This window comes from Mustela putorius, unplaced genomic scaffold, assembly GCF_011764305.1.
Source record: "Mustela putorius furo isolate JIRA1106 unplaced genomic scaffold, ASM1176430v1.1 tig00004033_pilon_pilon_pilon, whole genome shotgun sequence".
Classification (NCBI taxonomy): domain Eukaryota; kingdom Metazoa; phylum Chordata; class Mammalia; order Carnivora; family Mustelidae; genus Mustela; species Mustela putorius.
Genome location: NW_025422169.1, coordinates 3,827,006 through 3,842,136, shown reverse-complemented (window position 1 = coordinate 3,842,136; position 15,131 = coordinate 3,827,006). Strand labels below are relative to the sequence as shown.

General features: G+C 60.0%; 1 protein-coding gene across 14 annotated transcripts in view; it reads left to right on the top strand.

The window, feature by feature from the left end:
- Positions 1 to 15,131, top strand: part of PFKFB3 (6-phosphofructo-2-kinase/fructose-2,6-biphosphatase 3) — a 143,590-nt gene that overhangs the window by 60,598 nt on the left and 67,861 nt on the right. For 6 of the 14 annotated variants that reach the window (XR_006604439.1, XR_006604440.1, XR_006604437.1 and 3 more), the window contains exons 7-14: positions 159 to 283; positions 907 to 1,114; positions 1,393 to 1,539; positions 1,722 to 1,826; positions 3,091 to 3,220; positions 3,886 to 3,948; positions 4,081 to 4,145; positions 5,904 to 6,077. Coding sequence is in view for 8 of the 14 variants with exons in the window: in XM_045072357.1 (XP_044928292.1) it covers positions 159 to 283; positions 907 to 1,114; positions 1,393 to 1,539; positions 1,722 to 1,826; positions 3,091 to 3,220; positions 3,886 to 3,948; positions 4,081 to 4,145; positions 5,904 to 6,077; positions 7,465 to 7,487; positions 9,881 to 9,923 (1,083 nt within the window). In the remaining 6 variants the exon portion in view is untranslated. Of the gene's footprint in view, positions 1 to 158; positions 284 to 906; positions 1,115 to 1,392; positions 1,540 to 1,721; positions 1,827 to 3,090; positions 3,221 to 3,885; positions 3,949 to 4,080; positions 4,146 to 5,903; positions 6,078 to 7,464; positions 7,488 to 9,880; positions 9,934 to 11,375; positions 14,094 to 15,131 lie in introns of those variants that run through there. The other 8 variants (XM_045072357.1, XM_045072360.1, XM_004757939.3 and 5 more) reach the window with 3 other exon arrangements.

Genomic DNA, 15,131 nt, shown 5'->3' with positions numbered 1-15,131 from the left:
CTGGTGTTATTTCTTTTTTTCCTCTTAAATGCCGGGTACGGTCATCATTATTCTGAGCTGCTCTGTACTTTCCCGGTTTGCAAGCCTCAAATCCTGCTTCGTCTAAGCAGAAAGCCTTCACAGCATGATTCATCAGCTGCCTCTTTGTGGTGTTACAGGAGGTTAAAATTTCCAGCCCGGATTACAAAGATTGCAACTCAGCGGAAGCTATGGACGACTTCATGAAGCGAATCAGTTGCTATGAAGCCAGCTATCAGCCCCTCGACCCGGACAAATATGATCGGTAATTCCTAAGACGTGACCATTTCTGAGTCCCCGGCTTGAGTGATTTCTTGCCGTCCCCACAAAGTGCTTGCTCCTGGATACTTTCATCAGCTCTTTTAAAACCTCTTTAAAAAAAAAATCCTTGGGTGCCTGGGTGGCTCAGTCGGTTAAGCATTTGCTTAACTCAGTTCAGGTCATGACCCCGCGGTCATAGGATCCAGTCCCGCAGCGGGTTCCCCGCTCAGGAGGGAGTCTGCTTCCCCCTCTCTCTCTGCCCCCTGCCCCCTGCTCATTTTCTCTCTCTCTCTAATAAATAAATGAAATGTTTTTTAAAATAATAAGCTCACTGTGTCCAGGTGTGGAAGGTGTATGTCGAGCCCAGTCCTGCTCCTGTGCCTTTGCTGTGTCCTTTCTGTTATGTTCTGTCGCTTGGCTGGCCCCCTCTTCTGGGAGGCAGGGGCCCCGTGACCGCGCGTGCGGGCCGGTTCTGTGTCCCAGACAGCAGACGCCACGTGGGCCCTCACCGAGCTCACAGCCGGGCATGGGGGTTCTCCGGGGCTGAGTCTCGGCGACGGCCGGGGTCGGCAGGGCGGGGCTGCGCCGTCCGGGGACCGCGGGTCAGCGCCGTGCCTTCCCCTGCAGGGACCTGTCCCTGATCAAGGTGATCGACGTGGGCCGGCGGTTCCTGGTGAACAGGGTCCAGGACCACATCCAGAGCCGCATCGTGTACTACCTGATGAACATCCACGTGCAGCCCCGCGCCATCTACCTGTGTCGGCACGGCGAGAGCGAGCACAACCTCCAGGGGAAGATCGGAGGGGACTCGGGCCTGTCCAGCCGGGGCAGGAAGGTAGGGCAGCGGGGGCAGGGCGCGCTGCGGAGGGACCGGTGGGAGTCGCGGTGCACATGCGCGCCTCTGGGGGGGCCGGGGCGGGGATCCCGGGTCCTCGGGGAGGGCGAGCCTGCGGGGTGGGCGGGGGGGGGGCTGCTCATCGGTGGCTCCCGGGCTCGTCCCCGCTGTTCTGATGGCAGCAGAGCCATGTCCCTGTTGTGGAGTGGGACTTGTCGGGGGGGGGCGGGGCAGGAGCCTGAGTCCAGCCCGGGTCCCCCTGTCCCGCGCCCTCTCAGTTCGCGAACGCCCTCAGCAAGTTCGTGGAGGAGCAGAACCTGAAGGACCTCAGGGTGTGGACCAGCCAGCTGAAGAGCACCATCCAGACGGCCGAGGCGCTGCGCCTGCCCTACGAGCAGTGGAAGGCGCTCAATGAGATCGACGCTGTGAGCGCCGGGACCCCTCGGCCGTGGGGTGGGGGAGGTGGGGCGCAGGTGCTGGGGGCACGGGCAGGGGGGGCAGGGCGGTCTCCTCCCGCCGGGCGCCCGCAGTCAGACCCTGGCAGACGCGCACGTGCTGCTGTGCGGAGCGGGGGGTGCCTCGCCGTGACCTCTGCGTGTCCCCCCAGGGCGTCTGTGAGGAGATGACGTACGAGGAGATCAAGGACACCTACCCCGAGGAGTACGCGCTGCGGGAACAGGACAAGTACTACTACCGCTACCCCACGGGGGAGGTACGTGCACCTGCTCCCCACTGGCCCAGGGCGGGTGCGGGGGCCCGGGCGGCCGCCCCCCAGGTGACCGGGCCCAGCGGCCCGAGAGCTCTGCGAGGTGGGGCGGAGGGGCTCCTGCATCCGGCCACCGCCGTGCGTGTTCCTGGCGCTGTCCCCGCCTATTGTCATGCTCCGGTGAACCTTGCACACAGCTCCGGGAGCAGCGCACTCGTGTTCTCCTGGGAGCAAGGGCCAGAGGTGTTTCTCTGATGAGACCCTCATGGGGCAGGAGAGGACAACAGTTGGGCGATCATTCTCCACACAAGGGATCCCCCCCTTGGGTACAGAGGAGAAAGCAGATGTGTCATCTCAGGTCACATGCACTCATTGAATTGATGCCACGTGTGGCCCTGTCTGGCCGTCGGAGCACTGGACAGAGCCTCTGGAATGTGGGGTGCCCTCAGGCTCTGCTTCAGGCCGCTGGGTGACACCTAGTGGGTCCTTGCTGTCTGCAGGCAGTCTCAGTCTTTGTTAGGTCTCTGTTCCCGCATGGTCAGGGTGCTGACCTCCTCTGGGGCCCTGGCCCCGTTCCTGGAACCTGATTAATAAGAGAAAGAGAGTGAGCCACGGAGGGAGTGGCGTGAGTGAGAGCCTTGGTGGTCTTTTTTAAAAGCCACAGGCCAACCGTTTGTTTTTTAATTTCTTTTTATTAAGAAGAAGTTCCCATAACGTAAATTTTGCCATTTTAAAGTAGATGATTCAGTGGTTTTTAGTATATTCCCAGTACTGTGGAACCATTATCATTAGCTCTAGAACATTCTATCATTTCAAAAGAACCTGCAGCCTGTGACTCCTTGCCCCCAGGGCCTGGCAACCATGGATCTACTCTGGGTCTCCGGGGAGATGTCTGTTCTGCGCAGTTCATAGAAATGGGGTCGTACAACACGTGGTCTTTGGCGTCCCCACACGTTGTAAGCACGTGTCCCCCTGTGGAGGATCGGGAAGCAGCCAGGAGAGAGGATGGTTTACATTCCTCTCAGAGGACTGCTTCTCTACATCCACACCAACAGGGGGAACGATCCCCTTTCCTGAGAAGCCAGCGGGTCCCCCGGTGTCCAGAAGGGAGGCACCATGGAAGCCCCACTGGCTGGTGACCGGTGCTCAGTTGATTCCGTGTCCTCTGGTTTCCGACCACAGGAGAGAGGTGACTGAACTGGCCGAGCTCCTACCCTTCCTGCCATGTGCCTTTGCTCTAATTCAACGTCCTTGTCCCTCTGTTTTGCAGTCCTACCAGGACCTGGTCCAGCGCCTGGAGCCGGTGATCATGGAGCTGGAACGCCAGGAGAATGTGCTGGTCATCTGCCATCAGGCCGTCCTGCGTTGCCTCTTGGCCTACTTCCTGGACAAGAGTGCAGGTGCCACCGTCTTTCCAGGCTTTCTCTGGGTGGGGGCTGGGATTAGGAGCCTGTCGGGCTCCCCAGAAGGGAAGAGGGAAACTGGCCTTGGAGTGTGGGGTGCTGCAGACCCAGACCTTCCCCACCCAGACCACACGGTCATCTGCTGTGCTGCTGAGTGTGAGGGGAGACGTCACGGCGCAGGGCTTCTTGGCCAGCCCTCGGGAGAGCCTTCAGAGCCCGGTTCGATGCACAGTCTGACGGGCCCAAGGGCTTTGTGAAACAGCGTCCCAGGACAGCTGCTCACATCCCGGGGGCTTTGGGCCGGGGGTTGGGTCCACTTCTAAAGAACAAAGTGCCCAGAAAACTCATGAGACTTAAAATTGAAGCCTGTGTCTACCCAAGCTTCACCTGAATCCCCATGCACTTAAACTGGGGAATGACTTTTTTTTTTTAATCTCTAATGCATTGTGTGAGGGTGGGCTTGGGGTTGGTTTTGATCACGTTCTTTGGGCTAGGTGCCTGCCTGGAGCAGGAGGGGGCCTCATGTGGGGTGGAGACGCTTGTGCTTGGCTGGGACCCCAAGGGTGCTGATGCCGTCTGTGGCAGACGCTGTCCCTGGGGACTGGCGAGTATCTGTCCTCAAGGCTCATCTCTCATCGTGGGGCCCTTTCTCTTTTTTTCAGAAGAGATGCCTTATCTGAAGTGCCCCCTTCACACCGTTCTCAAGCTGACGCCTGTCGCTTACGGTGAGTGTAGTGACTAGTGACGTGGCCCGTGCCGCATCCTGCTCCCCTGGGATGGTGGCTCTTGGTGGCTCCAGGGCTGGAAGTGGCTTGGCCTCTTGCCCTGGAAGCCAACCCCTGTGCCCACCCCCGCAGGCTGCCGTGTGGAGTCCATCTACCTGAACGTGGAGTCGGTGAGCACACACCGGGAGAGGTCAGAGGTGAGTGCACCCGCCATCCTGCGGTCATCTTCCGTCCTGGGGGTGTCTCTGTGGTGTGACAGGGCTAGCGGCTGCGGGCCCTGGGGGGGGGGCCCCCACGTGGTGTGGCCTGTAACCACACACCTGTGTCCCCTTCAGCCCTGGGTTCTCGCTGGAGTGGTTTGTTGGGGATCGGCCGGTCTTGGTGAGGTCCTCCCCTGCCTTTCCTTTCCGGCCGTGTGTGTCCCGCCCTGTCTTTCTACGTGGCTTCTGGGTTTCTTTTCCTTACTTTTCACGCTTTCCACCCCCACTATCGACGTGACCCAGGAAGTGGGTATTAAGGCGGAAGACACGGTCCGCTCTTGTGAGCGTAACTGTAGCCCAGCCAGCGTCTTTTCCTTGGGGTGGCTGAGGCTCCGCGTCCTAGAGTGACTGGTGCAAACGGGATTAGCACATCGCTCAGTCACCTGTGTACCTGTGTACTTAGCTGCAGAGTGAGCAAGAAGACGGAGGTCGTGGCAAGGGTGGGGTTGGACAGGCGCTGTGGCTTGGGAAATAGGGACTCGAGGGACAGTGGGTAGAAGGTTTCATCAGGAGACCCTAGGCCTGGTGGCATCTGATTTCTCAGGGAGGCAGCCAGGTTGGGGTCCCCCAGGGCAGAACAGACGGCCGCCCGGGCGTGGTTGGGAAGGAACATTGGATTTGCTTTCCACTGACTGTCAAACCACGACACTTCGCCGGGTGACCCTTTCTCTTCCACGGAGTGTGATGTTCCTGTCCGTGCAGGACGCCCACCTCCCTGTTCCCAAGGAGCTCGGCCAGAAGATTTTGGCATGAAAATCCCACCTTCCAGCAGCCATTGCCTGGCTGGTGGCCTGAAGGGGAAGGAGGATGGGTGGCCAGCCACGGCCCTGTGACGGCCCCCACTTCTGAACCCGGGCGGTGGGGTGAGAAGCGGCCTGACTCAGCCGGCGGCGCTGGGCCGCAGCTGGGCTCTGGTGCTTCCCGAGCCCCTCATTGTGCGGAACGGGGCTGTGTCGTGAGGGAGACAGGCCTCCGCTCAGGCCCCTCTGCAGGCTGCAGAGTCTTGGGGCCTTGGGACAAAAGTCCTCATTCCCGTTGCATTGTCACTTGATCTGAAGGCTGGCGTCTGGCTCTGGCTCTGCCGTTTCTGCCCACCTCTGGTTTTCTGCCTCTTTGGTCTCCTGGTGGGGGTTGAAGCTTGCATTTCTTGTCCTCAGCCAGGGTGTAGTAATGAGCAGGAGACCACCCCGTCTGCCATGTGCACCTTGGCTCGCGGTCAGCGGGGGGAGTCCGGCTCCGACCGTCCCCCCACATCCCCCTTTTTGTCCCCTCCGTGGGGACCCGAGCCTCCCACTCAGGCTTCCGCTTCCCTTTCTCGGCTCTCTCGAAGGCTGGCAGCAAGGTTCTTTGCTCAGGTCTCATTATCTGCCTGAATGACCGCGCAGAGCTGTCCGGCCCGCGCCTGCCTTGTGAATGTCGCATGGTCCGAGGGGGCATCTCGGAATGTTTTGGCCGAAAGGGGCTCAGCACACCCTCCCTCGTTCTCGCCATCTGGGAGTCACAGGACCAGATCGCGACCCTGTGGTCCCAGAGCTAGGGACCGTGGTCAGTTTCGAATCCGTAAAATCCAGAAGCAGAGAAACGTGTTTTGTTCGGTTTGAGGGGTTGGTTTTTTTGGTTTTCTGGTTTTTGGCTCCTTTACCTCCCCACCCCTTGTAACTGTCGCCTTCTCTCTTTTGTCTTTGTCTCGCTTAGGACGCAAAGAAGGGACCTAACCCGCTCATGAGACGCAATAGTGTCACCCCACTAGCCAGCCCTGAGCCCACCAAAAAGCCTCGCATCAACAGCTTTGAGGAGCATGTGGCTTCTACCTCCGCTGCCCTGCCCAACTGCCTGCCCCCGGAGGTGCCCTCCCAGCTGCCCGGACAAGTGCGTTGACCCCTTTCCTTTCTCACAACCTGGGTGGGGCGGGGGGAGAGCCCCCGTGGGCCGTGGCGGCCTCAGACCAGGCCTGCGGGTGTGGGTGGGGGAGGGGGCAACACGCGGACACCCGCCGCCCACAAGGTTCGTGGCACCCTGGGGTCCTTCCTCGCCGACCACGGCTGCGCACGCGTGCCTCCTTTCTGAGGAGCCGTTCTTCACGGGGCAGAGCTGGGCAGAGTAGAAGTGGCCAAGTGTCTGTGTCCCGCACACATTTCTGAATACTTTTTTCCTCGAACAAAATGGAAGACGAAGGCCTCGTTCAGGAGTGTCCCTTCAGCTCTGGGTCACGGGCCACATGTGGCCCGAGGACGCCTTTTCAGTCCTAGGCCGATAGTCGAGGAGCTTCCTGACATGCCCCCTCTCGGGCCCCGTTGTAGAGAAGCACGTTCTTCTCCAGAGCCGGGGTAGAGCCCGGGCGGCCACACGCGCAGGGTGGCCCGGGGAGGGCCACCTTCTCACACAACACGGGTGTCACGGAGTACCAGGTCATAAAGACACCAGAAAGCAAAAACCCAGCCAGCTTTCACTTGTTGGGTTTGCTGGGAAGAGGAAAAGCTGACAGATGTTGGCTCTTGGGCATTAAGATTTATTTTCAGAAGAGCAGTCTTTCTCTGTGGCAGCCAGGACTCTGCCAATACGTGAGACCTAGCAGTCCCCGGTGTGGATTTGAGGGCCACCTCGAGATTGCCGCCCTCCTCCCACCATGTCTGGGCTCTTCACAAAGAAGTCGCAGGCTGAGGCTCCTTGAAATCTCCTGGTGTCTGCCCTTGGTGTTGTGCGGTGGGGTGGGGAGTGCTGGGCCACCTCAGGCAGGCCACCGAACCTCTTCAGGCCTCAGTTTTCCCATCTGTGGAATGGGGAAAGAGCACGTACTGCAGAAGGCGGTTCAGACGAGGTCCTCCGTGCTGATCCTCTCGCACGCTGGTGTCTGTCTCTGCCCCCGCCTGTAAGATGTTACCTGGTCTTTTGATGAAAACTGAGAACCGAAGTGGTTTCTGGGTGACGTTCGGTTTTGGTGTGAATTGTGGGGTCACGGTTGGAAGTCAGGAGGCCGCTGCCACACGTACTTGGGGAGACTGGCCCAGGCCGGCGTTGGGTGGCACCTGGGGCTGTGCTGCAGGGTCACAGAGGACTCCCCTGGCTTGGACGGGACCGCCCTTCGAGATTCAAAATCCTCGGAGTCTGGCAGCCGTCGCGTGGGGCCCGGCGGGAGGGTCTGCACGGCTTCATCCCAGCAGAGAACGTGCTGGTTTCAGATGACTTGGGGCCTCTATGCTGTCCCTCTACTGACTTCTCTCTCTCTCTCTCTCTCTCCCACTTTTTCTCTCTGCAGCCTTTGCTAGGGAAGGCCTGTTTGTAAGTATTTTTCTCTGGATAATTTTGCTACTCGTATCTCTCTGTCCGTGCTTGCCAGTTTGGCCTCCTGCCTGATAAAGTGTGCAGGACCGTGACAGTGTTTGTCCTCTGTGACAGAGAAAGATGGCCTTGGGGGAGGCGGAGGGGGATTCATGAATTTTTAGAAAAAGAGGCAAGAAGCCGCCCGGCCCAGCTCTCTCCAGGGCGTCCTGCTGCCGCCATCGGCCACAGCCGGCTTCCTGTGTGTCCCTCGGGCTCCTGGTTACTGTTGCTGCTTGCAGGGGTCCCGGCTTGACAGAAATCTGCTTTTTTCTGATTTGGGCACCAGGCTAGGTCTTATGCCTGATGCGTCGTTTTTTAAGTCTTGTACCTGCCCTAGGAGAGGCCTTTCATGTTGAAAAGTAACCCAGAGCCTCGTCTGCAGAACAGAGGACAGACTCTGGTGGGGGGGACTGTGGTGCGCCTGCAGCCCCGTAGGCTCTCCCTTCTGTCCGAGCAGACACCCGCTCCCCTGGGCGCCCCAGGACCCTGGTACTCTGGAGGTCGGTTTGGGAACCATTGCTGTGGATCTGGTTGTCCTGTACCAGCATCTGCTTAGCCTGAAGGGTCATGGCTGGAAGTGGGTGCACCACTTGACTCAGACCCATTGGTTTCCCCTGTCCTTCGCTGGAGTTATCCCAGAACCGGCTAGGTGTCCACAGGACCAAGCAGCTGCTAGAGAATTCAGAGTCTCCACTGCTGCAGTGGTCCCCACCACAGAAGGAGCCGAGGCCTTCTGTCTTGGAGTTCCATTAACAGGCGCCATGATCTGTCCCCTTCCCCAGTCCTGCAGGTCCCACTCCTGCCCATCCTTCCTTTTGCTGGTTGGGTCACCTGAGTCATGGGTGCAGGAATGGAACTGGCTGAGGAGCTCGGCCTGCAAGCTTGGAAGTGTGGCTCGTGCTTGGACAATAGGTGTTTAACATCGTGCTTAGATTAGGTCGCCCCAACGGCGGCGAAATCTGTTTTGCGATCCTTTATGGCTCATGGAAAGCGGGCTTGCTTGCCTGTGTTCCATGTCTTTGGGCCTTAAAATAACTCCAGGAGGTCCATAGGGTAGTTTTATCCCTTTTTACCAGATGAACGAGGCCGTCCAGCTGGTCGGTAGCAGAGCCGGGACATGAATGGGTCGTCTCCCTCTCCCGAAGGCTGACTGCCTTCTCCCTGCTGGCTTTTGGGGACACTCAGGTCCTGTTCACCTACCCCTGGCCCGGGCACCTGACGTTTGAGGCCCCTGGGGCACTGCTCAGAGCTGCTTGGATGTCTTCAGTTTAGAAGGCTCTCCCCTGCAGCTGCCCTCTGCAGCTAGGGTGTTTCCTTACTGGGGGGAGTTCTGTCTTAAAGACGATCTGTCCCCTGTGTGGTACCTCCTGGCAGCCAGGCACTGTAACCGAGGGCTTCTAGAGCAGGCGTTCTGGTGAAACTGGCCTTCGGATCTGGAGCCTTCTACTTCTGCATCCCGTGCAGGTCTTGCTCCTTTTGAGCCGTGGCCTGGGGTGACCAGGGAAGAAACCTTCCTGCTGCAGGGTGCCTCTCGGACACGTCCCCCCACCTCCTAAGGTGAAACTTGACCGTCTCTGTGGCTCATAGTGCCTTCGGCTGGAATCCCTCCAGTTCAGCAAAAGCATGTCCTCTGCACCCATCCACTTGCATTCCACTCTGGGGTCCCAGTGTCCGGCCCTGCCTGGGAGCGTGAGCCCACGTCCGAGGTGGCAGGTACCCACTTCTCAGTGCTCAAGTCCAGCCGAGCCTGGTTTGGGTCTTGGTTTAACACCCTCCATCTTTGGAATTCTGGGCAGTTCTAGCACTTCTGCTTCCTCATCTGTAACGTGGATGCAGGAACAGTACGTGGTGTTTTGGACATGAGAATATAGACGTAGCGCTTAGCAGAGTGGCTGGCGGTGCACTGTCCGTGCCCGGCCGGACACTAGCCGTTACCACGGCAGAGACGGTGCCCTGGGCTCCGCTGGGATGCCCGAGGCACTGCGTTTGTGCTCCTTCTGCATTTGGACGCCCCCCTCCCCCACCCCCGCTCCTTCTGCACAGGCCAGGGGGTTTCTTACAAGCAGCAGGAGCAGCGAGAGACGGAGTGGGGACAGCCCATGGGAGCTCCCGGGTGCTGGCCTGAGGACACCGGCCGCCGTAGTTCCCTGGTGGAACAGGCCCGCCAGCCTGGTCAGAAGCCGCACCTGCCGTCCTCCCCCTCGGGCGGCGCGAGTGCTCCGGAGGCAGGACCTCACGCATCCTTGATTTTTAAATTGCAAGTGCACACGCGACAAAGGAGTTGCTACTAAAGATGTTTTGTTCTGTTCTTTCCCGACATGTTCTTCCCTTCCCCTCACTATGCTTGAAAGACGAACTGTTTGTCACATTTTCTCAAAGTTTTCTCCTTACTAACCTTGGCAAGGTAAATGGCTCGGTGCATGTCCCTCTCTGTCCCCTCCACCGCTCCCTGGGTCATGGCATCTCAGCCTGTCGGGGCATCGGTCTGTGTGAGGACTGGCCATTGTCAAGTCTGTGACTCATGCACCCCATGCCGGAGAACTCGTGTTGTTTCAAAGCAGCACCATTGTCTCAAGGTCCTCTCTCTCTCTCTCTCTCTCCCCGTCATTTCCCTCCATACGGCCTGAGCCAGGGCACCATGCGTGCGTGATGTGACGTGCCCCGTGCCTGCACGCCCCAGTGTCCTTGTTACGTCTGTCCTCATTCGCGGGCGCGCGGAGCCGTGGGCGTGAGAGGTCCGAGGGCCGGGGGGAGCCAGCTGCCGCGGGGGCCTGGGCAGCTCCTGGAGCTCCTGGAGCAGGCTGCAAGGCTTAGGGGTCCTCCCAGGGAGACCCCCACCCAGCAGGCACCACCTCGTGAACCCGCGACAGGAGGTGGAGGAGGAGGCCTGGGCTGAGCCCTGGCTCTTCTCCAGGTGTCCCCACCGCGGGCCCTTGGTTTTGCATGGGAGCCCGGGGTGGGGACGCTGCCAGGGTCCCTGCACCCCGTGTGCCCGGGTTCCGCTCCCCCCTTCAGTCCACCGCACCTCCCCCCCCCGCAGACGGTCTCAGCGGAGACAGGATGCGAGAGAACACTTTGAAAAACCCGTGTTCCCTTTCTTGGCGGGGTGGGTGAAGGGTGGGCGAAGAGCCCGCGGCCATGCAGTGGTGGCCGCCATCTGTCCCCAGCTGCCTGAAAAGTCTGCTTAAGGGGATTTGATCCTGGTCAGCTTTGTAGGGGTGGGACTTCCAGCAAGGATTGCTTTTGTTAGAACAGGAAGAGAGCTCGGGGGCACTGCCTGGCTTGGTAGGGTGGGTCCTCCCCGGGCCCTCCCGGCGGCCAGCGGCACCCATGTTCTGGCTGCCGAGCCCATGCTCCTAGATAGAATCTGGCATCCAAGGGCCGGGGTGCACGATCTCCTTGGGGGAAGAGCCTCCTGCCTCTCTGGAGGGCTCCCGGCGCATCTCCTGCCTGGCTGCAGAGCGGCTGGAGTTCCGTGGGGACAGGCGGTTTCATGGCTCTCAGTGCGCTGGAGGGCTCCTGGCGCTGGCGGAGGCTGTTGCCCGGAGCTCCTACCCACGAGGGCTGCCTGTTCTTCCCCGCCTCCTAGAGGCAGATGTCAGGCCTCTGTCCCGGGGGCCCTCGCCTGGGCCCTTCTCCGGGTGATGCTGGGCATGACTTCCACTGTGGTCCTGGAGCCCACCTGGGCTGTCTTCCACCTGTCTGGCGACAATGCTCTTCCGGGTTGTGCTCTTTGTGTGACGGAGGGGGTCATCTCAGCTGCATGGCTTTAGTCGTTGGCTCTCGAAGCCTCGTGGACAAGAAGTAACGATCCCTCTTCCTCGCCCTCTCTTCTCCTGGAAACAGAACATGAAAGGCGCCCAGAGCGGCATCGACGCGAGGACACACTGAGGCCGACCCGGCGGCTCCATCCCAGTTCCAATCCTGCAGCTTACGTAGTGCTTTTGCCGTCTGCCCGCGGCCGGGATCCCAAGGACTTCTGGAGTGGGGTGGGTGGTATGGAAGAGAGGCCTGGTCGGAGAGAACTGTGCCCCCGACCCTGGCGGGGCAGCCGAGACCCCACGAGGCCTCTCCCGCGTGCGTGCGTGGGCTCTACGCCGCGGCTGCCCACGTCCCACGCCATCCCCGGTCCCGCGGACCCTCCACGTGGCCGGGAGAGGACGATGAGCCACGGAGGAGGGACTGGGAGAAGACCCCAAGGAGGGGGCGTCGGCCTTCATGCTGTCTTGTTTTGTTTCGTTTCTGTGATCCTGACCTGGTATGTTCCCAGCGTGGGGAGAAGACGCTTGGCTCCAGAATCCTAAAATTAAAAGGGGGGCCTAGATCCCAGTTGCTGAAGAGGAAAGGGACGGGGAGAACGTTCTCAAGGCTCTTCTGTGCATCGCGGCCCGGACGCTCGCTGCCTCGTGAAGGGAGAACTCAGGCCTGCTCCGGGCTGGGCCGGAGGCCGAAGAGAGAAGGCTCGGAGCCAGACCCGGGTGTCCGATGGGCCGTCACCCTGCTGCGGGCCACACCTTCCCTCCTGGGTCCGCATTCTGCTTCTGGAGACGCTCAAGGACAGTCTGGCCGCATCAGCAACAGGAGCTATGGCGCCGGAAGAGCCTCAGGGCCTCGCCTGCCCAGGCCGCGCTGCGGTCTCTGCTCTCCTGCCTGGACCCGAGGCACGGGCGAGACGGCTCTCCGGGACCTGCTTGCTTTGGCACTTTTTTAGCTGGCAGGAGGCGGACAGGAAAGTTCCACCTTTTCTTCCGGAACTTCCATGTTTGGGGTTCGTGCCCTTGGGTGCCGGAGCTCGGAAAGCACGTGGGGAACGGCGTGTGCATGAGATGGGGAGCTCAGAGGGACCCCAGTCAACCAGCCGGGCAGCAGGTTGTTCGGATCCGTGCCCGACTGACCCGGAGGCAGAGCAGAGATGAACAGAGTTCTGGCCTCCTCCCATCAGGATGTTCACTGTCACCCTGCGCTTCCCGGGTGGGTCTGGTGGCCCAGCCGGGTCACCCCCCCCAACACCTGCAGCTGCTTCCTCCAAGAGACTCTGGGCTCCTGGCAGGCCTGAGCTCCATCCTGCCTGTCTTCGTGGAGCGTCTGTTTTACACCCGGCCCGGGGCTGGGCTGCTTGGGTTTCCGAAGAAGGGTATGTCCTCGCTTGCCTTCATGGCTCCTGTGGCCTTTTGGGGGGTGGTTCAGAGCAGGCTGTGGGACCTGTGGTTTTGAATACCTGTAGCTTCTGTCTCCTGGTTTCTCCTTGCTGTCTCCGTGGACTGGGGATGACAAGGCGTCCAGAGGCCCCAGAAGAAACGATTTGGAGACTCTGTGGTAGAATTTGTCCAAATGACCCTTTGAAGAATCTCCAAAAGCTGGTGCCAAAGGTCACTTCCCTGGCCCACCCTCTGCTTTCAAGCTTGACAGTCTCTCCCCTTTGAGCTGACGAGAGAGGTACTGGGGGTCGGGTCGGGTGGGGGTGGGGGGGCTCCCACATCCAGAGCGGGGGTCAGACAACGCATGTTTCTCTGCTTGGGGTTCAGTGGGGCACTGGGACGTGCTGCTGATACCGTACAACCAAGTTCACAGATTTCACACCGAAACATTCAGATCTTCCCCATTCTTCCCCAGTCGGGCACTTTGCCCGAGATGATGTCTGACATCTGTGTTCGTGTGTGACCGAAGATGGGTTATTGTCCCTTTCTTGCCACCTTGAGTCTCAGTAGATGGCGAGTGTGTGCGCACAAGCGTGTGCTGGTAGGTGGGTCGTTTTTTTAGACAGAAGGGCCTGCGGCGCACAGCTTTCTAGAGTCCCTCTTTCTGGCCACCCTGTCACACTGGCCACCAGAGCCGACTCTGAGTTTTGACCCTTCCCACCGATCCCCTGGGGCTGTGTGCGGGTGCCCTCCCCAGCCTCCACTGCTGAGGTCCGTACCTACGGAAGCGAGCATCCCGAACATTCGTTTGTGCAGGCCCGATGGGGCCAGAGGATGTCAGCAGAGACGAGGAGCGAGACCCCAGAGAGAGCGCAGTGCTTCCCGACGGAAAGCCGCTCTCTGACTCGAGGCGCCGGACGGAGGGCGTGTTTGAGCTGTGGTCATGGGGGGGGCTCCGGCTGCTCTGACTATCGCCTCTCACCCCCTACCCTCCGAAAAATATCTGGGACCAATTTTGTTAACTCGGCATCGTTGTTTTGGGGTGGGCTCGCCCCCGTCCTTATCCTGTCCTGAGACCACGGGCGAAGCTCGTCCTCCATGGGGAGAAGAGAAACAACCGCACCAATGATGTTTTCGTTTGTAATACTTGAAATTTATTTTTTTATTATTTTGATAGCAGATGTGCTATTTATTTATTTAATATGTATAAGGGAGCCTGAACAGAGAAAGCTGTATAGATCGGGTTTCGTTGTGCATGGGTTGGTTTGGGGGCCTTTTACGTGTGACTCATGACTCCTCTGTGTTCTGTCCACTGTCGGAATTAATGACCTGGGGTGAGGCTGTGCCAGCTTTCAAACGGGGGACGCTTTTCAGAAATTTGTATATTTTGCAGTTGCCAGAACAATAAAATACCTGGTTGAAATTCGCTGATGAGGTGCCTCTGATCCTTTTCTTGGGGGGAGGCGGCGGGGGAGGGCGGAGAAAAGTCTTCAGTCAACCCTGTGGTCCGTACACCGAGTGGCCTCCACCGGGCTCTTGTCATCATCCTTTATTTTTTTATTTATTTTTAAAATTTATTTATTTTTTAATTTATTTACTTGAGAGAGCGAGCGAGCGAGAGAGCACGAGAGGGGAGAGGGTCAGAGGGAGAAGCAGCCTCCCCACTGAGCAGGGAGCCCGAGGTGGGACTCGATCCCGGGACTCCAGGATCACGACCTGAGCCGAAGGCGGTCACTTGACCAACGGAGCCCCCAGGCGCCCAACGTCCCCGTCCTTTAGAGTGGACGTGTGGGCACCCCCTGCCGACGCTGGTCCACGGCGATAGGGATGTGCCTCCAGCGCGCACATGACGGCCCGCGATCGTACCCCCGGCCCCACAGCCCCTTCCGCAGGCGCGCGCTCACCCACTCAGGCCTGGCCGCTCCGGACGGTCCCAGGCAGAATTCCAGGAAGCCAGTGGGTGTTCGCGTCTGGGCTCCGTTCATGTCCCTGATCCCCCACCAACTCTCTTGTTGCCCCTTTCCAGTTTCTATGGGGGGGGAGCGCGCTCGAGCTGCTCGGGCCACTGGGGCGTGCCTGAGGCCGGCTGTTGGACGTCCGCGCCGCCCTCTCCACGGACGAGGACCCTCCTCTTCGGGCAGGGCTGGGGGCCGCGTGCGGCCGAAGGCAGCCCCGAGCGTGTCCTTCGGGCAGCGTCTGGGTGACCCACGGTGCCTTCACTGGGTGTGATGTGCCTTCCGTGGCCCCCACGGGTGCGCTCCAGAAGTAGGCCTGGCTCCCACTTTCCTGGCCCTGGTGTGAGGAGACGAGGAGTCAGCAGCCCGGCACCTCCGTGTTGAAGTGACGTCCGAGGTGATCTGTCCCCGGCACAGTGGGGCAGAGCGTCGGGGTAACGGGCCTCGCCTGGCGCCCGGAGCGCCAACGCCCACCGTGGCCGGGCCTGACCCACACGTGATACTGACAA